Source organism: Micromys minutus (genome assembly GCF_963924665.1).
Source record: "Micromys minutus genome assembly, chromosome: 13".
Classification (NCBI taxonomy): domain Eukaryota; kingdom Metazoa; phylum Chordata; class Mammalia; order Rodentia; family Muridae; genus Micromys; species Micromys minutus.
The window spans coordinates 3,537,685-3,564,180 of NC_137982.1; the positions used below are offsets into that span (position 1 = coordinate 3,537,685).

General features: G+C 52.0%; 1 protein-coding gene across 1 annotated transcript in view; it reads right to left on the bottom strand.

The window, feature by feature from the left end:
- SARDH (sarcosine dehydrogenase) overlaps positions 1–26,496 on the bottom strand; it is a gene marked incomplete at both ends in the record, with an annotated part of 56,296 nt that overhangs the window by 14,609 nt on the left and 15,191 nt on the right. The window contains 7 exons of the mRNA XM_080927504.1: positions 7,528–7,621; positions 11,161–11,308; positions 15,742–15,855; positions 17,519–17,657; positions 21,794–21,907; positions 23,880–23,963; positions 24,981–25,122. Of these exons, the coding sequence (XP_080783630.1) occupies positions 7,528–7,621; positions 11,161–11,308; positions 15,742–15,855; positions 17,519–17,657; positions 21,794–21,907; positions 23,880–23,963; positions 24,981–25,122 (835 nt within the window). The remainder of the gene's footprint in view (positions 1–7,527; positions 7,622–11,160; positions 11,309–15,741; positions 15,856–17,518; positions 17,658–21,793; positions 21,908–23,879; positions 23,964–24,980; positions 25,123–26,496) is intronic.

Below are 26,496 nucleotides of genomic sequence, written 5' to 3' on the forward strand. Positions count from 1 at the left end.
AGCCACAGTGGCCTTCTGGGCTTTGAATGGTAGAATGCAGCTGATTGAGAATTGTCTCTGAAAAGGCCAGTAAGAGGACTGAAGTCTTGGAAACCTGCATCCCTAGACCCATATCACCATCCCAAATCAGCCCAGGATCCTCTTCTCCTGGAAGGTTCTAGATGTCATGAGAGGAAAGTTCTATCCATTCTCTGTGTTATTTGGGCCATCCAAGTGGTGACAGTTGCTCATTAGAATGGGTACAAAAGACCTCACCTTAACTGCCACCTTGCTGGATGTTCCAAAGCCCCCAATATACTGGTCAACAGAGTCAGCTCAGCCCAGCAAGGTGAGAGCCCAGAATTTTCTTGCAAAGCTTTCAGGCCACCAGCCCAGGTTTTTCGCAGTGGAGGTTTCGCCATATCTGCTCCATTCTAGACAATATCACTGAACTAGACGTAAGTGTCAAACCCAGGACAGAATGAGACTCTGAGCCCCCATTTCATGATCACCTATCTTCAAACATCCCATTGGGTCAAAAACACAGCCCCGGGATTCTAACCTTTGGCAGTTCAGATACACTGTCTAGCCCCCTTGGCAGTCAACTGACATGGGATCGATGAGGAGTCAGTGGCCCTGCCAGGGCAGATGCCATAGGGCCAAAATCACAGGATGGTGCAGACAGAGCTTTGAATTGGAGTCTGCATGGCTCTCCCCTGACAACAGACCTTGCCTTTGAATCTCAGCTCTGCCAATAAACCTGCAGAGAAACAGCCTTTGCCTCCCAGGACTCCTAGAAGCATGTCACAGACAATCACCCTAAAATACAGGCAGGTAAGGAACCTAGGGAGGAACTACTTGTTCAAAGCCTGGTAACATCTATGGAGGCAGGTGACTAGATGTTGGCAGGTAGAAGTGTCCTATAACCTCTACCAATCCTCCTGGGATAAGTGTTAGCCAGCATGGTGGCTCTCAGGTGACTCACGATTGAGGAGGAATTTGTATCCCATTGTTAACATTGGTTCTATAAGCTGGATAAGTGCCTCAAAGACTTTGGCAACAGAAAAGGACATTTCCTGATATTCCCAGATCTAAAATCTGAGCCCAGTTCTGAAAGACACGCCTCTACTCTTGAGTATTGGCATCTTCGGTGAGAGAAGGACCTGGGACTTCGGGCACATTGCTTCACTTCCCGGCAGCTGTGTATGGAGAGGTCCAGGACCGCACTCAGCCTAGCTTCAGCTGCAGCTTGAAGACCACAGTGGTGCCAGGACAGGGAAGGCCAAGCCATTCCTGGGAATTTCCCTGAACATGTGCCAGAGTGGGGTCTCAAGAATACCGGTCCTGCCTAAGCCTTGACAATCACACTGTCCCACAGCACAGGATGGCGTGCTCCAAACTCACTCATTAAATAAATGAGGACCCTGCGAGGCTCAGGAGGAAAGATGCTCAGAGGCCCAAATCCGCAGGAGAGGGTAAGGACTGGAGAAAATTCCATCCCAACCCTTGGGAGACAGCCAAGATCTTCTAAAACACTGCCCTGCAGAGAACTCAATCTGGTGCACTTGTTTGGCTCAGAGGCTCGGAGTGTGGGAGGTGAGAATGGTAGTGATCCTCATGATAGCAGTACCAGTGTGCTCACAGCAATGGTGCTGGTCATGGTAGTTAAGGTGATGGTGGTGGTAATGGTGATGATGGCACTGGTGGTGGTGATGGTGCTGTGGTGGTGGTGAGGAAGATGATGGTCATCATAATAATCAACACTATCATAATGGTGTTGGCGGTGATGATGGTGATGGTGGGGGGTGATGGTGATGTGGGGATAGAGGCAGTGATAATGATGTAATGGTGGTAGTGACAGTGACAGTGATGTTGGTGTCAGTAATGGTGGTGGCGGTGGTAGTAGTTGTTGTGATAAAGATGTAGTAATAGCTATGATGAAGGCAAAGGTGATGGTGGTAAGGTGACAAAGGTGATGGTGCTGGTGGTGGCTATAGTGATGAAGAAGGTGGCATTGGTGACTGTGGTGATGATGATGTCATCATAGTGGTGAGAAATGTCAGAAGTGGTAATGGTTCTGGTGACAGTGAGGTTATAATATGGGGTCATAATGACTATAATCCAATCTTCTAGAAATGGGCGTAAGCCGACAGTATTTAACCCACGCTGTTTCAAGTCTCTCCCACAGTTGCTGGCCCTGGAGTCCAGCCCTCTGGCCTTCGGAGAGCCAGCCATTCCTCTGACAGAATTCCTGTTCCAGCGGCTCTGGCCTGGGATCCTTAAATCCAAACAGCTGATAAAAACGCCTGCACCCACAGGCAAGAGCAGCGGGTCACAGAAACCTGGAGAGAAAGGACATACACCACTCAGCGCACACTGGGGTCACACAGGGTGACCCCACCTCGTTCCAGACACGCTGTGTTCCTACATTTTTCTAGCAAGCATTTTATCCTCCACTGACGACAGCTTGAATAGCGGCAGGGAACACATGCCCAGACTGTGGATGCCATATCTTTCTTGGCTGCGTCACGGAATTAGAGTATAACATTGTACGGCTGTCTAAGGAAGGGATCAACAGATCTGGCCTCACAGCGCACGTTTCTAGGCAGCTGTACTCAGTGTGAATGCATTCTCACTGGTACTCCATAGTTTATCAAATGTGTGGGTGTGAGCCTGTTCTGTCCCGAGCAAATGGAGTCACAGCAGTGACAAACTAGGGCTTCTTCACCGCCAGGAAAGAAATCCAATTTCCTCCTGATTTGAAATTAATTTTCAGAGGGAAATTGCTTTATTGTTATGCCTCATGATGACTCCCATCCTGGAGCCTGCTGGTTTGCTAAGAGGGGCCTGTTCTCTGCTTGGGGGAGGGGTGTCATCAGCAGAGGAGCCGAGAACACCATGTCTGACCCAGTACTGGCTGAACTGAGCTCTGGGAGACTCACCGTGAAAGCTCTCCCCCACTGGGGAATCTTGCTGGCCTTGAGACAAACATGTGAGGAGCAAAGACAGCTGGTCTGTTGGCTGCTGAGTGGACACTCACTTTCCCAGCCCCCTTCTTTCTCTAGGAATCCAAAGACTGTAGATGTCTGGCCCAAGCACAAGCATCTCAGAGAGGCACTATTGCAAAAGTCAGTGACGTGTGACTGGGCATCTCTGACCAGGTCCTGTCATGAGCGGAGCTTGGCAACCACAGCAGGGTCCTGGGCCTCGGTCCACAGGAACCAGGGTCTGCAGAACTTGGCACTCACCAAAGTCATTGCTCACGTCTCTGCTCAACCTGGCATCTGCTGACTGCGCAGACACACACATTCCTCTCCTGCAGCTGGTGGGCTAGAAGCCAACTGATCTATAAATACGAGGACTGGCTCCATGTTCTGGCCCCAGAGCCTCCACATGCTGATGGACAGTTCGTCAACACAGTTTTAAGCCAGCACAAGATATCACTTAGAATGTGAAATTTCGATTCCAAGAGGATTCAGTTTTGACCAGATAGATAGGATGCACCACAAAGCTCTTTTGACATTGTCTAGACTTTGTGTTACTGCCAAGGAAGCTGAGGCCTAAGAAGGCTGGTCCAAAACTCGAGGCCAACACCTACCTCCCAGTTCTGAAGGTCAGGATAGCACAGAAGTGTTGGACTACACTCCCCTGTCCTATCTGTGGCCCAGCTTCCTGTCCCCTCCCCATTTGCCTTTGAGCCCCAGGGGCCAGAGCAGAGGCTAGCCAGCTTTTATAGCTGGCTAAGTGTCACAGAGGCTAAACTACCATTTACTGTTGGCCAAGGAATGGAAAGGCTTAAGCCACTGGGCTGTGTGTCCAGAGCCACACCAAGAGACAACTTTCCAGGTCAGCCCAAACCACAGCATGGACACCACAGGAACAATCTTGTTCTTGTTGGCCTCACCCTCTTTCAGGCTTTTGGGAGAAAGCAGGGTCACTAGGACAGGAGTCCCTGGCAGGGCACAGTCTTACATAACCTCAGCGGCAGCCTGATACTCCTCGGATGCAGGAGCCGATACTCCCACTCCATCCTGAATGACCTAGGAGCTTTGTTCATCAACCACCTGGCAAACCCTGTCCTCAGAGATCCTCCCAGTCTGTGGCCGTGACTGCTGAGGAAGAATGACTGGTGTCGGAGACAGGCGTCAAATGTTTCTGGGTGGAGACTGAACCACACCGTGGCAGACTTTTCTTGCTATGTTATAGTGAACATGTGTTCTGACGACTGGCTCGTCTTGAAGAACCAGCCCCCAGGTTCATGGCTGCTGGCAGTTGGGCAACAAGACACTATCATCTCCGTGTCAAACTTCTTCTTCCTGTGAGCACTTCCAGGGACTCTCCGTCCCTCATCCCCTGGGCAGTGGCAGTCATTTTCCACTGCCCTGGACTGCAGCTGCAAGCTCCCTTGAGCCTATGGGCGAGGATGCACTCGGAGAGCGGGCTGCTCCTTCCTCCTCATCACTAGGTCTGGCCCAGTCCCACAGGTGCTCCTAGCCAACACATCTGGAATTCATTCTAGAGCCAGGGGAGGGGCTGCTGCAGGGTAGGGCAGCTGTGCAATAGGAATAACACCATGGGTTCAGATGCAAACTCTAGAACTCTCTGATGGCCCATAGTGGTGCCATTTGTACCTGGTACCAGGAGGTACGTTAGCAATAACTGTCATGGGGCCAGCTGTGATGAGGCTTTGCCCATGTCTGGCCTCAAAGACATGCCCCCCATCCATCTGAATGACCCATTGAGGGCACTGTCTTCTCCCATCCTGCCAGATCTAGAACAACACTGGAAAGGGATGTGACTAAGTGGGTAGGACAGGCCGTCTCGGACTCAGTGGGTTCAACTTATCAGTTCCTTTGCTTAGGACAGAAAACTCACAGCACCATGTACAAGGACGTCTGCCATTAGGCTGCTCCCAAGAGAAGAAATGGACCCCATGATGTTTGAACACGGGTACTACTAAGGCAGGGCGTAGGCACAGGTTCTTGTATGTTGCAAAGAACAAGCAGGCTTGTAGCACCACTAGAGAACAGAGCCATGTGTGAACCTTGGCCACTATGCAGATCAGTAGATGTTGCCATGGAGTAGAACCACCAGCCTCTAGGGATAGATGGATGAGCTTTCTTGAATTTCTTCATGTTTTATAGCACAGCCAAGAGTTTGGTCAGTATGTCTTTGCCACATGAAGAAGGCCATCTTTATGGAATCATGCCGTGGGCTCTGGACCATAACCCTATTTCAGGGCTGAGAGAAGCAAGGTCAAGGTTGTGTCCCAAGGCTGTGCTGCAGAAGTGGGGTCTGGTTTGGGCTCGATACCCAGCCTTCGCTGTGCAGCTATGGTTGGAAACAGAATGATAGCATTTGCGGTGCCTTCTCTCTTTCTTCTGTTTGTTATTTTTTACAGTGTTGGGAGTTGAACGGAGGCTTTTACATATGCTAGACAAGCACTCTACCACTGAGCTGTAGTCCAGCTCTCTTTTCACTGCTTATTTTAAAGCAGAATCTTACTAAGTTGACCAGGCTGACCTTGAGCTTTCAGTTCTTCTGCCCTGGTCTCCTGCATAGCTGGGACGGCAGGCCTGTGCTGAGCCAGGCTGTGAGCAATCTTTCATACGCATTTTATGTCACCATAGTCAGCATGGCAGGAGACATGAGTAGCCAGGGGACACATCCTCTCCAAACCAGACACCTGCACTGGAGCTTGGCCTGCCCATGACCCTGGGCAGTATGAGCTGTGTCGGCTCAGCCTGGGTCCTGGCCTAACTCCCAGGCCCCAGGTGAAGATTCCCAGGCAGCCTGGGAGGGCTGAGGAGGCAGCCATGGCCAGGACAGGGTCCCATGGGAGGGAGCAGCTGGAATTGGGAACCCCACGTCACTCACCCCACCCCATGGTGGTCCTGCTAGCGGGGGGAGGATGCTGATCTTGACAGGAGGGGATTTATTCCCACCTGGTCTTCCCTCCACGAGCATCCAAACCACACACAGACTGAGGCTATGCCAAGCCTCAGCACAGTGGAAGAGAGGCTCGGCTTTCCCTTCTTCCACACAGCAGCCTGACCCCAGCCCTGACCAAAAGTGAACTCTGGATGTTGAATATGCCAACACAAATGCCACCAAGATGCCCTCATGAGCAAGCCAAGCTAGAGTCTAAAGGTCTGGAGCTGCCATATTCTAAGATCCCACCACACCACTCTTTCAGAGCACCGACCCTTTCTGGTCCCAGAAAACAGCTTTGCACTAGTGAGGCAGGAAACAAGCTAGACAGAGAACCCCCACCCCACTTCCTGAACCCTGGTGGAGTGCAGCCCACGTGGCGGCCTTTATCACCCTTCTCTCTGGCAGCGTCCTCCCTAGCACTCAGCGCCACTCGGTTTATTTGCTGACAGGTTCCAGCCTGGTCCCAGGATGTCTGGCCCCTCTCTGGGCAGAAATCTCATCCTCCAACTGGTGTTTCTCCACATCTCTCCACAAAAACCTAGAGATAGCCAAGTAGGGAGGACAAGACATGGCCAACAGTGTCCTTGCCCTCCTGCAGGCACGTATGTCACCAGCACAGATCTTTGTTGTGGGGGCCACTGTCATTTGGGCAGCATGAGCAAGCCAACCAGATTCTCAAAAATCAGTTTAGAGAAGTAACCCTCATGTAGCACGGCTTGGGGCCTCTGCAAAAGCTGTAGAAAATAAAAGATCCAGGATGACCTTGGTGGGCAAGCCAGTCTTGTCAAGACACACCTCCCATAGTCACCACTGTGGGGTACTGCTGGTATCTTCGAGCAGGGGTGAGGATGTCTAACCTCCCGTGGGAGGGGAAGATGGTACTTGGTGTATGGCACCATCAACCTCTCCCTCAGCCTTGAAAATTCCAGATGGAAATCACAATGTGCATTTTTCCAACCAGAAGACTGAGGCCCAGGAAATGGAGGGGCCAGCCAGGGGCTAGGTCCCAGATTTCCTACCCAGGCTCTCCTAGAGAGCCCCTGGAGACCAGGGGACCATGATGAAGAGGAAAGCCATAACCTTAGAAGAGCTGGGCTTTGTCACTTGGCATTGGACTTCTAAAAACTACAGTGGAGGTGTGTTTGGGGTCTGACCAGGCTCCCCTACATCTACAAACCAGGATGATATTATAAGGAACATATTATAAGTAAGATATTGCAAGGAAGGAGAAGTAGCCTCCCCAGGGGATGTGGGGACTTGCAGAGAACCCTCAGCTGTCCCCAGCCCTGTTGTTTCTAGGGAAGCAGAAAAGCAGTAGTCACTCTTAGACAGACATCCTCTACTGCTTGAAGGGAGGGTACAAAGGCATCCATGCAAGCAATGAAGCCTCTCCCCAGATGAGACTAAGAAGACACATGGCGCAGCATCTTGACCCCATCTCTCTGAGCTCCCTCCAGGGTGAGGTTGGCTGCCATCATCTCTGACAGGCCTTGGGAGTTGAGGCCCAGGGAGATAAAGAGACTTACCCAAAGGTGCCAGTCTCCCAGGCCGACCCTACCTTCGTTAAAAGTTGCTGCCACCACACTCCAGACCCCAGAGGCCATTGCTACCTACCAGGTGTCCAGCGGCCCGCACCAGCTGGTGGGTGGAGAAGGGGAAGGCCTCGTTGCTCAGGTCAGCATCAAGCACATCCTGGAGAATGGCACGGCTGTGAACAAGGACAGAATCAGTGAGTCACACAGCCTCAGGTGTTTCTGGCCAGCGGGATCAGTACCAGAGGGAGGAGGACAACAAATGACATTTAATCTAGACAATCTGGTAGGTACAGGCTATAAGTGCCACCATGTGAGAAAGCCACCTTCCTGTGGGCTGTCAGGGAAGCCAGGGTACAGGTGAGCTCTGGTTGCTGGCTGAGCAACTAAAATAGAGTTATCCAACCACCAAGCACCACCACCGCCCGGTGCATCCCCCAGCCAAACCCGAGTCCACCTGCAGTGGGTCTCAGCCTCACAGGTGTCTCAAGGAGGTAAAGAGATTAGAGTCCCATCCTCCTGGTGGCCATGAGAACAGGGGCTGTCCCTAGTGGTCATGGCTGGATATCCGTACGGCACTAGACTCGTCCTCAAACCGTGTCACATCACAGTGGCTCATGCTGCCATGTCCACTGCTTTTCTAAACCACAACATGGTCCGTTCTCACGTTCCCACTGCTACTCTGAGCTGAGCCACTGAGCTTTCTATTGTTCTGCACTGGCCTCGGCCAGTCTCCCTCTCTCTTGCCCCCCACTCCACTGCAGCCCAGCTCAGGCCCTGCTGCAGCAAAAAAAGGCAAAATCCTGTGGGCCCACGCCCCAAGCTGACCCACCACAAAGCCCAAGCACCTCCCCCTAGGCCACCTCTCCTGTGTCCCTTCATACTCCTGCCCTGCTCCCTGTCACATTTGACCCTCTGTCACCCTTCAGCTCCACTCATCCAGCAGTCACCTCCTCTAGGCAGTGCCCCTGGATTCCCTCCCCTGGGGTCTCTGTATGACTACCATTTTCCTCTCCCTTTGTTGTGCCCGGCCCTCTAAGCCAGGGGTTCCATGCCAACAGAACCCCTACACCACCTACTGCTTGGCACACAATTATCTTGTGAGTGGTGCCAATTACAAGCATCTGGGCTCAACACAGGCAGAAGAGCAAGTACCCTAGGACTGGAAACACCCCCACTTCTGCCCATCAGGGGTCCCAGAGGGCTTCAGCAAGTTCTCAGAAGTGCAGCCAGCCCAAATCCACACCCCACAGAGCTGGGAGCTACCACCCACGCCCGCCTGAGGTGATCTTGCCTTCTGCCAAGATCCTTATGTAACCCCAGCCCCACGTGGTATTGGCCCTAGAGGTTCAGCTCTGCTGCCTCCAAACCTCCTAGAACCCAGGCCCCACAGCCCCGGGGCAGCCACGCAGCAGAGGTAATCTGGCAAGATACAGAGCTGTTCTGTCTTCTCTATAAGGCGTCTAAAAGTGGGGCTTGAAGGACTGGGACGAAGGCTGGGGTGTCAGCCCCAGAGGACAGCCACCAGGTCTGCCAAGGCTACTGTCCTTCATTGGAGAAAAACAGGTGGCTTGAGGAAAGAAGCCACCTGGAGTCCTAGGGCAAGTCTCAGCACCTCTTGGGCCCTGGCCTGGCTGCTAAATGGAGATTTAGACAATTCTCACAGAATCACAAAAAAAATGTGTCTAGCACCTGGGGCCCACGTTGACAATTCTGACCATGGCACATAGCTCTGTGTGTCCCCAGCAATTACAGGAGGCTGTTTGAACTGAATGAAGTTTGTCAGATTGAGAAATGCAGCTGACAGAGGGGTCAAGAGCCAGGTAAAGGTTCAGCAGCTGCTGTACTGGCTGGTTCAGGAATAGCCGATTTCCAGAAAGTTCTTCTGAGTAGCAGTGTGTATGGCACCTCCCATGACCCAGGTGCTGTGCTAAGTGCTCCCCACAGAGCTTAGTAACTAGGCCTGCTTGTGTTAGTGGCATTACTTACTACGCATGTGGGGAACAGGAGAGCCTTCTGGAAGAGGTGAGAAAGGGGTTGGAGGAGTGGGGAGCTGTCAGCCTGGAGGCTGCCACCCAGCTGTCCCCTGGGGCTGAATCTTGATCGGACTACCTGGTACCCTCACTCCTTCCCTTCCCCACCCCTCACCTGTTCCTACCCAAGGTCACCATGCAATGAAGCTGGAGTCTCCTGTAGGCCAGGCGGGGCTCTGTAGAGCAGCAGGTGGAACTGTACCCCTTCAAGTTGACTTGAGGTTCCCCTCACCCCAGGGGGAGTATTGAAAGCCATGACAGCACCACTAGCCCTACAGCCAGATGCTAATCAAACAGTCTAAATGCTGGAATAAATGGTTTCCATGTCCCCATATGGCAGCCCGGTGGAGCTGTCCTCGCCACCTGCCCCTCCCCCTTCCGGGCCTCCCAGAAAGAAGCTCAGCAAGCAGTGGGCAGGATCTAGACTCATCGAGAAGTGACCGGTTTGGACACCACAGTAGGGTCTAAGCACACTAGTCAAGGTCCCAGCAGGATACCCATGGAGAGGAAGAGATGTCACCAAACACGAAAGTTTTTCAAACTGATCCCCTGGGGGACCCTAACCTCCAAGAAGTAGCCCCCTTCTTTCCTGTCTCTCCCTTCTTCATTTAACATTCCACTTCCAGTCTAGATGCAGGGGCCCCACCAAGCACAGATGCATCTCTGGGCCCAGCACAGCGCAGGCCCTGCTGGTTACCGAGGAACACCTGGTCCGGGCACAGCTGTCAGGGCGGCTTTGACTTGGTGACTAGTGTTGATAAGGGTTTGAGAACACATGACAGGTAAAGAGTTTCCCACGTCCTTCTGCCTCACTTCCCAGAAACTGTGCGGCCCTGGCAAATGTCTCTGCCTCTGTTCCAGCAATAAAAAGAAAAGCATTTACAGCCACCTGTGGTGGTTAGCCCTGTCACCCTGCTTGGACTAGGCAGAAACTAGATTAGGAGGGAGAACCCTCCTAATTGGGGCACTGAATATGGCAGTACGGGCAGCAGATAGACTAAAAAAGGAATAAGCTCTTGTCACATGGTCTCCTCTCTCTCCCTCCTCTTTCTCCTTTCCCCTCGCTCTTTTCTTTCTCTCCCCTCTATCCTTCTCTCTCTCCCTTTGAATCTGTCTTTCTCTGTCTCTGTGTCTCCCTCCCACCCCGGCCCCTTGTTCCCACGACTAAAAACAAGCCCTTCATCCCTTAGGTAACTGTTTTGCAGATACCCCATCACAGCCACAGAGCACCTCCCTCACCCCTCTCCGCCACAGGTCTAGCAACATTAGCAGTGGAGGCCAGGTCAGCTCCACACTGGCTGGACTTAGTTGGTGGCTGTTCACAATGCATCCGTTTTTCCTTCCCTTCCCCCAAGCTCTACCAGAGTGGTCTTTCCAAGGTGCACATACATCCAAGGTTCCACACAGCCTCATGTTGTGCCCAAAACCCTCAGTAGCACCCAGGGGTCCTTACAGGTCCTCCTGCATCTGGAACAAGGCCCTGTTAAGGATTATAGGGTACTTGGGTGGTGGACGGCCTTGCCTGGTACAGGGCTAGCCTAAACCTGACATTTTGAAAATTGCACGGTCCCAAGCTGTCACAGTACCCAATGTTCAGATGAGTGGTTGTGCCCACGGGCTGAAGGGACTGGGACCTAGGTGGACTCAGATAACCCAGGTATCAAGTCCCTATCCTCTCTCACCTGGCTGGGCCCTGGATACTGAGCATGCCCAGATCTTCGGAACTATCCATCAGCTGGCACCGGAACCCCTGGTCCTGCAGCACCGTGTTTATGTGGGACCAGTTGTGTTGGGCCACGGCCCCACCCACAGCCAGGTAGTAGCCATCCCCTGGAGGAGAAGCAACGGGTTTAGAACAAGACCTTGGGACAGGGAACAGAGCGAGGGACTCCAGACTCTTACTGAGGAAAGTGTATGGCTTGTTTCTGGCAATGAGCAATATTAAGGGATTCTACCCACTTCCTAGAAAAGGGGTTAAAACTCTGGTGCCTTCACGTCTAGGAGGGAGCATCTATCCTGCCTCAACCACTAGGGCAAAGTGGACTCAGACAAATACCTTTCCCTCTTGAGTCTCACATCCTTACTAGTTCCCATCAGAACACACCCCATACCCTTGGGCTCCCTGCCTCTGCCATTCTGAAGTTCACTGGGCTTAGGAATGGGAGAGTCAGAGGCAGCATTCCCCTCAGGAAGGCTAGTCCTGACAGCCAATTTGAGGCCTAAAATCACCTAGGAGACAAGCCTCTGAACATGTCTGAGAGGGTTTCTAGATTCAGTCAATCGCAGTAAGAAGCCCCACCCAGACCGGGCTACTAGACCAAGTTAAAAAGAGAAATCTCTCCCTGCTTCCTGAGTAAGGATGGCACATGGGTCAGTCTTCCCAAGGCCCTGCCCTCAGACTGCAAGCCGATGAACACATTCTCTTTTTAGATGTTTTAGTCACCGCTAACACAACCTCTACCACCCAGCGTGTTACCAGAGCAGCTCCCCCAGGTTTCAGAAAAGGAGACAGAAGTTCAGGGAGGACACATGAAACCCACTGCCTTATAACTATGGGACAACTACAGAGCCACACTGGCCCTGGGACTCTGCCCTTGGACACCAGCTCACTTCTGCCAGGCATTCTGGGAAACCACTGTCTCAGAGCTTAAGGACCCTGGACAACTCTGTGGCCTTAGATCCAGTAAACAAGTTCACCAACCTCCTGGTCCCATCTGGGACTCAGGGTTCACTAAATTGTCTGCCATTGGCAAGGGTGCTAGGACCTGTGGCAGTCAGGTACCTGGACGGGCAGAGCCTGGCACAGGGGAGGCAGGGTGGGGGGCTTCTATGTGTCTCCCCCCATTTTTCTGGCTTCCTTCTTCACTGAATTCTACAAGGTTCCTCTGTGTCACAGTGCAGGCCCTGGTGGTAACTAGAATCTCCTTAAAGGGTTTTGGGGGTGGGGTGGGAGGCAGAGCCATGGCAGGCATAGAAAGTGGGGTCTGGAGGAGGAATGGCGGTATTTTACCCACTCTGCTCCCCATCCCCTTTTAGGGTCCCTCCTGTCTGTTCTCCCAGCATGGGTGCCAATTTCCTTGGAGAAGAAGGGGAGGGTGGGACACTTGGTAGGCTCTGCCCTAGCCCTGATTATACGGAGAAAGGAACCTCTGTAGCCTAGAAGACGCAGAGCCCTGAGAACACCCATGGTCTGCCCTGCCCGCCCTGTGAGTACTGGCTCCTGAGCTTCTTTCCTGTCTAGGGGACAAACAGCTGACAGCAGAAGCCAGCAACCTTGATCCTGATGGAGGCTCTGAGGCCAGGATGGCCTAGCCGCCCTACCTGAAAGCTTCGAGCTGGCCTCTTCCTTTCTTCAGTCAGAGTTTAGCTTTACTGCCAGCTTGAAAGGGAACAGGAACTGTGTCTAGCACCCTCCTTCCTGCAGACCAGCCTTGGACTCCCCCTGACCTTGTCATTCTGAGCTATTCCAGATCCATCCCAAAGGCCTCTGGGGAGCCCCCTTCACAGAAGATCCCCTTGACACTACTCACGCCTCCCTCACCCGTGCACCCCAAGTGGCCACAGCCCCTGGCACGTTATCACTGATCTGGTCAGCCCGCACTCACACCACATTGCCTTTAAGACCACCCAAGCTTTCCCAGATCCCTGGAGTCCTCACCACCAACCTTTGCAGACCCTCCCTGTGGGGCCTGGCTCTATTGAGCAGTGCTTTTAACCCTGCCCACCCCTCACCCTTATTGGCTGATCCTCGACCTCCATGGCCAGGTAGTGTCACCTCCTCCTGGAGACCCTCCCACTCCCTACCCTCCAGAGCTCCCAGTCTATGACATCAAACACAAGCACTGTATCTGCCCCACATCCAGCCTCCCTCACCAGAGATGCACCATGAAGAGTATCCTCTGAGCCAGGGGTGGGCAGAGGCCTGCTTCCTCAAGTCTGGCACCTTTATTTTGGAGACACCTCACAGGAACACACACATCTATGGAAGGATGCAGTCTTGGGATGCACAAAGGCTTTGGCCAGCCTGACCCACCACAATATCCGTTCATCTTCCTGAGTTTCTTTCTCCCTTTACAGTGGGGTCTGGCCCCAGCATAGGGAGCCTTCAGGGGCAAAATGCTACCAGAGCACCAATCAGAGCCCACCAAAGCCTCATCCCCTTCCTCCTCCTCATGAGAAATAGAGACTGTGGGGGATAAGAGAGAGGGAGGGAGGAGAGAGAGGAAGAAGAGACAGCAAGGGAGAGAAAAAAAGAGAGGGGGAAGGGGAAAGAGGAGGGAGGGAAAGAGGAGTGATAGGTGGAGAGGAGGAAGGAGATGGGGGTGGAGGGAGGGAGAGAGATCACAAGCAGAAGGCTCCCTGGTGCCTGGCTAGAGTTCCCAGAAGATGCTTGAATTCTGGACAGTGTCCTTAACCCCAGGCCAAATGATATCCTACCATAACAAACACACACACACACTCTCTCTCTGACTCTTTCTCTCATGTTTATTTAAGCCCACGTTCTGTTACCAGCCTCAGTTTCCTACCAATTGGCTTGAGAGTGATATGTCTGCTCGTCCTGGGCAATCACCCCCATTCTGCTGCTCTACAGAGACAATGCAGGGCCCTGGACATGGAAAACGGCAGGTCCATATGAGCCAAGGCCAGCGTCTCACTCCAGGCTCCTCTACCATTTCCAGGGGTGGGGAGAGCTCTGTGGGTGGCAGGTCTTATTTGCCATCTTTATTATGCCGGTGTGTTTCTGACAAGCAGGACACCTTTTATCACATTAAGATGAATAAAGATAATTTAAAATTGCTTCCAAGATTGACAGCTGCTTGGTACACAGCCTAGAGCACATGTAAATTGTCACATTCTCTTGACTTACTGGAGCTCTGAGTCATATGCATAATTAACATGCATATTAAATATATACATACTTAATGAAATGCATATTCATCGTGGGACCTGTGTCCGTGCAGGAGCTGTTTCTCTACTGGTTTGGGGTGTCCCCGAGATCCACAGCCTCCAGGGGATGGGGCTCACTGGATCATCTGCTCATACCCTCTGGGTGTCTCCCCCAAGCACTCAGCCCCAGGAACTGTGAACCAGGTGGGAGGTACAAGGTAATAAATATATCACAGAACATTTTCTTGAGAGGTTCCAGCAAGGTCCCTATTGCCAAGATAAGAAAACTGAGTCTTGGGAGACTCCTGGCTCCTGGGTCTTACTCGTTCCCATAGCAACTGGGGTAGGTAGGTTCACCAGTCCCCATCTCACAAGTAGGGAAACTGAGGCTCAGAGAACCAAGGTCTCAAAATTTAAAACTGGCAAACAAGGGTTATGAGGATGTAGCTCTGGGATAAAGCACTTGCTGAGATGTGCTTGGTCCTGATTTAACCCCCAGTTAACTAAGACCACTGGCCATATCACACACAGAAGAATACTGACTCCTTGTGAGCATCTTCCTCTCCCCCTCTGCCCATGACTAGACTGGAGTTTAGCACCTCCCTCCTGAGGTGGGGGAGCTTCACTAAGTTCCACTAAGACAAACAGCAGGGAGAGCTAGAAAGTAGCTAGATTTCCATATGGGTCAGCACTGCCCACTGTCAGCCTCTTGGATGGTGGCTCAGAGAGCCACCAGTTGGTACCTTCTCCCTGCAGACCACCCTTTAGAAGTACCAATGCCTTTCTTGAAAAAAGACATGTTTACTCTGTTTCTTCTCTTTTCCTGGTGGACATAGGCCACAGGACAGGAGGTGGAGCTGCCTCTGTGGGAACTAACAGGTAGGATCCAGGGTCGGGGTGACATGTGTAGATGTAATAGCTGAAGTTGTATAGGCAGAACTGAAGTGCTGAGCTGCCTGTCATTACGGGTGTGCAGGGAGGGTGGAAGGACACACAGTGGGCACTGAGCCAAGCATCAGGGGACCTGCCAGGCCTGAGACTAGCCCAGATGGCAGGATGGGGAGAGACTGAGCTCTAGTGGGAGATGTAGCCTGCCCTGGGCTGATGCTAGTAGCCTGGGCTGCTGGGCTGCGTGTGCCCACGCCAAGGCTGCTCCACATGCCACAGCACCAGCAGGTTCAAAGGCATAATTACAGAGGGCCTGGAGGGACAGCACAGCCACCCGAAAGCAGCCTGAATTTAGCCTGACCACAGTGGACATGACAGGTGATTACATAGTCATCCCGGATAACCCTCCCTGACCTTCTGGACACTGGTGACTTGCCAGTCCTCTGAGCAGGTCACATCTGTGTTGGTGCTTCTCACAACAACCTTACCTTCAAAGGCGGGGGCCAAGGGACTGGCCTGGGTGCCAGGAGCCAGGCGGCTAACGGTCAGGTCACTCTCGGTGCCTCCCCGTTGGTTCAGCATGCATGTGTACACCGTTGAGCCTGGCAACAAGGACCCAGACATGAGCTCCACCCAAGCTCATTCCTCCTCAAAGCCTGGAGGACCTCAGGATGTGAGGTCTCCTTCACAAGGCCTCCTACTCTATGATTCTAGTACAACCAACCAGATTATCGATTGTCATCTGGGGTGGGATTTCTTTGAAAATGCTTGCCTGGCTCCTCCCTCGTCCCCATCCTCATCACCCCAGCAGTGTGCCTGATACGGCAGAACTAATATCTATTGATTGTGTGGTTGAACTGTGGACAGGTAGAGGAATGCATTCGGTGAGTGGGGTGGGTAGAAGGGTAGGCACTTGGTAGATAGGTGGAGGAAAGTCTGGTAGAAAGGGATAGAAGACAGCTGGTGGTAGAGGGGGTGAGCAGGTGGGTGGAGCTGATGGAAGATTCACAAGGGCAAAACTCAGCTGCACACAGGACTGCTGGGTTGCTGACTGCACACAGGTAGTCATAGGCTGAACCATGCCCCACATATAGACACGTTAGAGGTTTGACCCCAAAGGCCTGTGTGTGAGACCTTATTTAGAGGTAGGATCTTTATAACCCTGTTCGAGGCAAGGTTATTCAGATGAGCTCCCATCTAGTAGGACTGTTTACAGAAATAGAAAGTTAAGACCCGGGAGATGACGCTGTACGTTCAATGCACAGGAGCCATGTGAAAAAGACAAGCGTGGTGATGTACACTCGGAATTCCAATGCTGGGGAAGCAGAGATGGGGCCGGGTGTCCCTGGAGCTCCCTGGAGGATCAGCCTAGCCTACTTGATGAGCTCCTGGACAGTGAGGACCCCTATCTCAATAAACCAAGATGGACGGTTCCTGAGGGGTGACACCCAAGACTGCCCTCTAACCTCCACATGCACACACACACACACACACACACACACACAGAGAGAGAGAGAGAGAGAAAGAGAGAGAGAGAGAGAGAGAGAGAGAGAGAGAGGTTGCAGCCATAGCATCAGAGGCAGGGATGGATGAAACAGCTACAACCCAAGCAAAGCCAATTCTCCCAGTCTCCACCAGACTAGTGGAGACAGGCGGGACCCACTCATATTCTTGGAACAAGGACTCTCAGCCAACACTCTGAATTTGACCTTTGCCCTGCAGGACCTGGAGTTAATCCATCTCTTATTTGAAGATGCCCAGCTTGTAGGGCTTGTGACAAGAGCTATGGAAAAGGGATGAAGATGAGGTTGGTGGGTGGATGAGTAAGACAGCGGGGTGGGTGTGTGACAAAGAAAGTTGATTGTCCCAAATATTTTATAGGATACACCACAGCAAAAATTCTTCAATATTTACTCAAGACTCGATTTTTAGCTAAGCACTATGGATTTTTAATTCTGGCAACAATGCAGGGAAAACACCACAGTAGTGGAGGGAAGTGACTAGGCCCAAGTGCCAGGAGGTATGGCCCACCAAGTGCTTGTGGCCCTGCATCCTTTGTGTGAGCAAAAGGGGTCCAGGAAGGGGAAAGAAGAAAGGATAAAAGAAGGAGAAGACCCTGGGGTTAGGGATGATGACAGGGCACAGAGGGCCAGACAGCAGAGTGGTTAGACCCAGGGGAGGAACAGCAGGCCACCTGCCTGCCTCCTCATTGCCCATGGAGTTCCATCTGACACTGAATGGATCCATCCCACCCTGGCCCAGTACCTGGGGCTCGGTTGACATCTGCTGAGAAGAGCCAGTCTGCAGCCTTCCTGGCATCCACCCCCAGCAGGTAAAACTTCCCAAAGTAAGACATATTGAACACGGCAGCAGCCCCTCTGCAGGTCAGACATTCCTTCTGGATCTGAAAGGTCCAGTGGAAGAGAGGTTTTGTGGGATACCACCCCTGGGGCCATGGGGCTGGGCCTTTCCTGACACACCTGCCAAGAGCCTCCCCACCACTGCCCTCTCGCATCTTAGTCATCCCAGCTCAGGGGTCACCATAGAGCTTTGTTCCCCAGAACAGAAAGCACACAGAGGACATTGGGCACCAATCATAAGTAGGCTCTGTCATTTAAAAGAATTGCCCTAAAAATCAGGTATGGTGGCACAGAGCTAGGGAGGCAGAGGCACAAGGAGCAACAGTCCAAGCTAGGGATGCAGCCTTCCTCATCAAGAAACCAGAGAGAAAGTAAGCTAAATACACAACAAGCGAAAGGAAAGATGGTCAATATTCAAAACCTACTACAGGTTTGCTCATTAACATGGGGAGACATAAAGAGAAACCAAGAAAACTATTCTTTCTTCATAGTCCCCAAAGCAATAAAAATACCTTGAAGTAAACTTGACCACAGAAATGCAAAGTTCTTATTTTAAAAAGTTAAAAATGTGTGTGTGCGTGTGCATGCATGTGTGGAGACCACAGGTTGATATCTGGTGTTTTCCTCAATTGCTCTCCGTGTTTCTTTTTGAGACGGGGTCTCTCACTGATCCTGAAGCTTGCTGATTGGCTAGACTGGCTTGTTCAGTATCCTCCAGTCTCTGCCTGACCAGTAGCTGACTTTTCGTGTCCAGTCTAGGGATCTGAACTCACTTCCTCATGCTTACACACCAAACCCATTACTGACTGAACCATCTCCTCAGGCCCTAGGAAGAATGTTTTTGATAAATAATCATAATGATAAAAATCAACGAAAAGACACCATGAATGTGTGGCAAGGTGACCACACACTTGGGCTGATCTATAACCTGACTCAGTCCCTATCCAGCCTCAGCTGGATCCTTTGCAGAAGGTTAGCTTACACTAAAATTCATATGGAATTTCAAGGGGCCAGACTATGCTAAACAACTGTTAAAAAAAAAAAAAAAGAGCCAAGGTGATGTGGTCACACTCCCTGATTCCAACACTTGCTGGGGCATGGGGAGGGGAAACTACAGTAGACAAAATATCCAACATTTGCTGGGGGAAGAAAAAACTACAGTAGACAAAATAGTGTTGGGCTGAGCTAGGAGGTGTGGCTTAATGGGGTAGAGCCCCATCTGGAAATCACCCCCATGATGTTGACAAAGATTGGTTTTTCAACAAGAACCCAGGAGAATTTCATGGGGATACAGAGTCCTCTTAGCAAAAGGATACCCACAAGCAGAACATGACATTTGAACACTTTTTTGTGCCACACACAAGATTCCAGACAAAAATGACAAATTCTTAGAGGAAAACCCAGAAGTGTGTGTGTGTGGCCCTAGCCAACTCTTAGACATGATGCTGAAGGTTACACAACACAAGGCTAAGAGATGAATTGGGCATCATCAAAACTTACACATTTATACAAAAGAATTAGTTTGTGTTGCAAATGGTTCCAGAATGATAGCAAAAAAGGGAATGGGAGAAGCTTATGACCTCTGCATCAATCAAACAAGGGACTTACATCCAGCATATGTATTTATTTTAGGCATTATATGTGTGTATGGTGCGTGTACATGTGTATGGGCTGTGCCAGTATGCAGTTGCATGGGCCAGAGGACATTGCGTGTCATATTTTTCTCGAGACAGGGTCCCTCTCTGATCCTGTGTTGAGGATAGAGTGGGGAATGGAGGTGACTTCTGGTGACTGTGGGGCTTCCTTGTAGAGAGGTGAAGCTGCCCCAAAAACTTTCTGAGGACCGTGAATGGGAAGTTTTTAATCAATGAACTGGGTGCCATGGAAATCATGTCTCAATAAAGCTGATAACAAAAGTGGTTGCTCACGTCTCCTCCGAGCTACTGCCCAGCTGTGCCAACCTCACTTTCATTCCAGAGGGTACAGATGATGGTAAGAGCCATTGCCATGGGCTGGACAGCCAGTGTGTGTCTGGAAGCTGGACTCAACTCATCAACCAGTGAGATGGTTGCTACCACCTCTTGGTACCCTCGGGGCTCTGAAGTTCAGAGCAACACAGTGAAAAGCCTCAGAAATGTTCCTAACATGGCCACAAAGAGCTCCTCATCACAAGGATGTCAGTGCCACACCCATGGCTGAGCCAGTCAGAGAAACCAGCCTTTTAGACCTTGCAGTAGGCTTCTGGGCAAACAGCAGACCTTGGCACAGTATGCCGCCTCCTGAGACCTCAGCTCCTCCGCCTCCCTCCAGACATCATTAAGGATCACTCCCTGTCCATCAGGCTTTGAGGTGCCTTTTCTGGCACTGTTACAGCTGCTGACCCAAATCCAAACAGCTCCCCAGGCTGACACTTGCTGTCTGCCTGGCTGGGGAAGCTGCCAATGTAGAGAACAAGTATGTGTTTCATGCGTAGGGACTGTCTCTGGTGCAGTTGCGGAGGCTGGATGGAGCTGCTAAGCCAAATTGGCATCTCCCCCAACTTCCACACCCTCCAGGGCCAGGAGTCCCACAGGCTGTAGAAGCTGCAGGTGCCGAGGTGCTAGACGCAGCCAATGCACTCCCTTGAGGGGGTCGTGGGGACCGGGCACCAAGCTGGCTCTGTAACTGCTTTGCTTTATGGAGCCCCTGACTTCTGAAGCCACCTCAGAGAGCTCTGACCTGCCTTAATAACTGTTTACTTCTCACACAAACTTAGGGAAAAGCAATGGGAACAAATGGGTCCTTGCCTTCAGCATTAGCCACAATGTTCCGTGCAAGTCTGGAGAGACAGATACCAGTGACAATGACCATGAGGGGCCTGAGTGATGGCAGTCCCTGCCTGTGAAGCCCTCCCCTGGATGCTGTGATGCCCTCCTCATGCTTTGCCCACAGTCTAGGGCCCAGACTGAGGGCTTGACTCTGCACCTACCTAAGATGCATTGTGAGACATCACACGCATGGGACCGCAGGTGCCTCCGAGGAAGTGACATGCCCAGAGACAACTATAGTTCTCAATGGAGCTGGTGAGGCATGGAATGGACATTGCTCATTCCGTGTGAGCTGCCTGTGGAGTACAGGCTGCTGCAGGCATGCCTGGCCCCGAGGAGTCAGCACCTCAGCAATCACAAGTGGAGAACCAAGTACTCTGGGGAAGGACCACAAACTTCCCCTGCCCACTTTTCAAATCAATGAGCAGATTCCAATGGTGCAGTCATCCCAGCCCTAGTCTCTTCTGCTTTGTCCTTCCAGTGGTCTTGGTGCAGGGCCAGCAAGCCCACCTTGTTCTAGACCTACCCCACCACAAGGAGGCTGGAGGCTTCTGCAGGCCTCAAGAGGAAGTTGCATCCCTCGTGGATCTCCGAGGCCTCCGAGCGGGAGAACTAGAGGGGGTATAGTGCTGGCTCAAAGTAACTGACCTTGATTTGTTTGTTTGTTTAGGTTAGGTTTTTTTGTTGCTGTGTTGTTAGTGGTGATGTTGGTTGTATTTTATTTTATTTTTTTTACCCACTTGATCCAAGCTAGAATGATCTAGGAAGAGAAGCCTTGGTTGATAAAATTATCTCCATTCAGATTGCCTATAAACAAATTTGTAGGACATTTTCTTGATGTGGGGAAGCCGAGCTCACAAAGGGCTGTGTCACCCGTGGTGGGTGTCCTAAATTGTATAAGAAAGCAGACTAAGTAAGATGTGAGCAGTGAACCAGTAAGTTCTGTGTCTCCGTGACCTCTGCTACAGTTCCTGCCTCCAAGTTCCTGCCTTGCGTTCCTGCCCTTCATGATGGATGACAAGCTGAAAGCTGAATCGCCCTTCCCTCGGGTTGCTGTTGGTCACTGCGCTTTATCACAGCAATAGAAATCATAAGTAAGGCCCAAGCCGGCGGCCTCGATGCTCCGCTTTGCTGCCCTTCAGCAGTAACACCGAAGGAAGGGTCCTCAGACCTGACCGCTGGCAAAATTACGGTGCAGAGTAGAGGGAGAGAAAAGCATGCACATGGTCCCCACAAAACTGTGTTAACCAGGAAGGGATGAATTTACAGCAAGCAGAAGCCCTTCAGAACACGCAGGACCCTGCGCAGCTCAGCAGAGGCATCTACAGGAGGAACCGAAGGCGGCGTGGGCTGACCCAGCTCAGGATGCTTACCATGTGGTGGTGGGGTGGGAAGTCGAAGGTGTACTCATTGCCCAGCAGCCTGCTGTAGGTGTAGTCCTTGTGTGCCTGGTTCCCGTAGGCCCCGTAGTAATCGTAGTCAAGGACCTGTTATGGAAAACGCGGCCATCTTTTACCCTGCCTTTCTCTTCTCTCTCTGCTGTAGCTTGAAGGTAAAATACTCAACACACACACAGGCTCACATGTGAGCACTCGGTCCTTGTCTGGTGATGCCGTTTGGGGGTTGTAGGATGTTTTGGAGGTAGAGGACGGGAGGTTAAGACTTTATAGCCCAGTCCCACTTCCTTTCCACTCTCCTCTTCCTTCTGAAGACACAGTTCCTACCACCATGCCTTCCTTACTATGACACTCTGTCCTGCTGACGGAGGCCCCCTTCCTTAGCTGTTTCCCATGGCCATGTGGGCACAGCAGGAAGAACAGTATCTCACGCTTCTCTCCTCCCTCCACAAGCATGCTCACTAAGTTCTGCCGATACCAGGATGAACCTGACACAAGCCCGGTCCTGTCCTCCATAACGCTCCACCGGAGGACAGTTAGTGGCTTTGTACGGCTCAGGTAACTCATGGATGCCTGTTCATATAACGCCTTAATCCCCCTGCCTTGCTGGTTCTGACTGGACAATAGAGAAAAGACTAGATACCAAGTGAGCTGGAGAGGAACTTGGACAACCTTGAGGGCTGCCACCTGATACCAGGGCATCAGGTGGAGGGTGAAAGTTGGGTAGGAACCAACATAGAGATGGTGTCATGAAAATTCATGACACCCCCAACCCCCACTGAAAGTGCCCACAAGGAGGGCCACCCATTCTGCAGATGGAGAACCTGAATCCCAGGCAGTTAAACTCGCCCCAAGGTGCAGACCAAGCTGAGGATCAAGGCATGAGGCTCAGCAGGTATGATCGGTGCCTGTGGCTGTTCCTAGAAGACTCTGGAAAGGCTACAGTGTCCAGCTCCTCTCCACTGTCCCCTCTCCTGAGTTCAGACATTGGTCAGATGCCCTTCCTGTACCCCACCTCAGTGACCTGAGGCTCCGAGTGGCTTCCTCCCCCCTGCAAGGGCAAATAAAGAAGCTATGGAGCTCCTCTCCATAGATGCAACTCTGACCACAGGCTTCACTCACTTCTCGGGGCTAAGAGCTGAGCCCAGGCGTGGGAGGATCTACCTTATGCCCAGTGCTCCTGCCAGCCATGACATTGCCAAGGCCTTTCCCTGTACCTCTCCTTCCCCAGCCAGCCCACTTCCCCTGGTCTCTGAGGCCCTATCTGCTTTAGCCCTATAAGGTTTTCCAGACTGGCACCAGGGTAGGGTATAAAGTCTTCTCATCTGGGGACTAAGGAGACTGATAAGTATCTCTCCTTGCCTAAGACCTCCAGGACAGAGATGCTGAACCCATCTTGCCTACTCTGCCTCCAGTACCAGAGAAAGAAAAAAGGCTGTTACTGAGTACGCCCTGCAGTGAGCTGTGGGCCTGGGTAACTGAGGAGACAGAAGAGGGTCACACTGGAATGGACTGGAACACTGCATCAGCAGGAAGGGGTTAATTCGCACACACCTGGATGTGGTGGGCCTCAAAACCTCTGTGGTCTGTTCCCAGGGGCTGTTTCTAGCAAGCTCTGTGGAAGCCCCTACAGCATCCCAGAGGCCAGCCTGTGGGATGGTTCCGTGGATAAACTCACACACTGTGACACAATTCCTCCCACTACCAACTAACAGTTGGTGTTGCCAAATATACATCCTGAACAATGTGTGAAAAGGGCCTGCATTCCTCCTAGAACCAGGGGGATTCTCCAGTCTGTCCACACTGTGGGGCTGTGCTGGCATCCAGTGCTTGCCCACGTGGGCATGGAAACCCGCAAGCAGGCAAGCCTTTAAAGAACCCTCACCGCTGAGGTGCTGATGACTCTCAGTTGTCTGGGTACAGACAACTGACCGGCCGCCACAGCCTGAGGCCCACTGCATCAGCCTGACTTGGTGGCTGGGAGGACGCTGAGATGAGGAAGGGTATGAGAGGCCCAGGGCCTCCCAGTTACATAAACCGGTGACCGGGTGTCTTTGCTCACCTGAGCTGTTTCTTGGGGGTTGAACCATCCCGGCCGTTCCCAGCCCTGCCGTTCTTGGAACACACAGCCTTGTCGAAGCAGCTCCTGGAAGGAGACAGAGGGCCCATCACACAAGGCCAGACACTGCACAGATGCAGAGCCAGGACGCACAACACTCTTACCCAAGAGTACTCCAGGAAGCAAGGTCCCCAGCAAGTCACTGCTCCTCCCTAGAGCTTCCACGGCACCTTCGCCTCACAAGAATTCACAGAGAACCATGAGCTAAACTGTGCCCCCAGCAGTACACACACTGAAACCCAAACCCCTGGGTCATAGACGGAGACCAAGCGTACAGGGAGAGCATTAGGGTTGAATAAGGTCATAGCGTGAGTCCCAGTCACAGAGAACTGGTCCCCTTCAAAGAAGACAAGGACCTGCTGAGATGTGCTCTGCTCTAAGAGGACATAGCAAGACAGTGGTTGTCCTCAGCCAACGGAGCCTTACTCAGGTACCATGTCAGTGACAACTTGATCTTGAGTCTTCCAGAAAACAGAGATGGTATCCCAAGAAGAATGTGATGAGAAGTCTCCTCACACCCCCGCCTGGCTGCTCTCTGACATGTGCCCGAACACACTTACCTCTACCAACCCAGACCCGCCTCCCGCACCACTGCAGCACTGCGACAATTTCCGTGTGGAGGACAAAAGACAACCTTGGAAGTTCTCCTGTGCCATCCACCTTGTTTTGTGAGACAGGGTTTCTCATTGAACCTGAAGCTCGCTGACCAGGCGAGGATCCTCCTGTCTGCCTCCCCAGTGCTGGGATCATTAGCATGAGGCTCAAGGCCCCTTTTTATATGTGGATTCTTCATGCTTACCTGCAAACACGGTGCCATCTGAGCTGTCTCCCCAAACCCGAGTCTGCGCTTAGGACTTTGCCTCTCCACTTGCCTAAAGCTTCTATGGAAGCTAGACTCTTCCACCTTCCACCCAAAGCCTGGCCCAGCACCCCTCACAGAACTCCGAGAACACAGCCCTACAGTCGACTGATTATCTCACAAGCATCTGTTACCCCAACACCTAAGGCCCTCCAGGCTCCTCAGCTTGTACATGTCTGATATACCTCATGCAAGGGGTCTCTCCTCATGTTGCGGCCTGCCAGTGGCTCATCGTGTGGGAAGACAACCGAGTAGTTCTTGGCATAGGACTCATGGCTGCGCTCTCGGATCCAGCGGGGGTGGTCCGTGAGCGAGTGATGGAAACGCCTGCCACCAGGAAAGGGGATGGGTCACTGCTTGTGGACAACCTGTCAAGGATCCAACCTGCAGCAAGTCTGGGCCAGGGCTAGCTTCTTCACTCAGTAACAAACCACCTCTCTCACAAGTAACCCAGCTAAGGATGTCATGAGACCAGTCCACCATTGATCTCTGCCATGTAGGATAAGACAACCATATGTGTGAGCTCAAGATGTCCAGTTGTTGAGATTTGGTCTTTTGCTATATACTGTGATGCTAAATACTACCCTTAATTTAGCTTAAACGTTTCTACAACAGCAAGGGAGATGGGTGGTCCATCTTCCCATCTGACAGATACAGAAATTGTGGCTAAGAGAAAGACTAGCAGGGCCACACAACTGGGTGTGTGGTCTCACAACAGGACCCATCTTCTCTGCTATAAGAAGCATCTACTGTGTTCTGGGGACCCCTGGTGCTGGGCAAGCCCTGGGACCTTTCCTTGCAGCTAGGGTCTAGACATACCTAAGGCCCAATGCTGGCTGCCCTACACAACATGTCCTTTACTGAGGGTCTCTCATAGATGAGGGTGTAGAAACATATTATGTCCTTGAAAAATGGGGGAAAAATAGGCATAGAGGAGAGACAGGCTTTGGTTCACACTGCCCCCCTCTGACTCTCTCTATGTCTCTGTATCTCTGTGTCTCTCTATCTGTCTCTCTTACACACACACACACACACACACACACACACACACACAAGGTTGTAGTCTACAATGGGTCCCCAGATGTACTGCACAGGTACCAGTGACTCCAGCTAATCTGGTCCCTGCTGCTGGCGGGGTGGCACTAAAGATGGCCCTGTGGCACTAACCACACAGCTGGCAGAGGTAAGATCATTCCACTCTGTTTTGCAGTGGGGTGAGTGTAAACAGACCCTTCACTAAAGCCTCTTGCAGCTGTACCATTTCTAGAACATTCTTCTATGGGAGGAAAGCTTAATCATGGCTGCACAGTCTCTGAGGAGATACAGAGCAGACCTCGTAGCACCAGAAGCCGGGTAGGGGGTGGCATTCTGGGGTTGTCAGAGCCAGCCATTTGTTTTTGTGGTGGCAGACATCACCTCCCTCACGGGTGCAATGTTCCCATCCAGCCAAGAAGAGACAAGCTGGCAGGGATGCGGGCATCCTGAGCTGAGCCAGCAGTCCCTTCACACAGCTCTGTCCCTCTGTCAGGTCAACAGCAACTAGGCCCCTTCAAGGGACTATTGGCCAAGAGCACACACTGACTGCAGACACAACAGGCCAAGAAGCAGCCTCTTGCCCAGATGCTCAGTCCCTAGTTTGGCCCCAGCAGTGAACCGTACTGCACAGGTCAATTCAACTATTCTAAGAACGGGACATGGAGC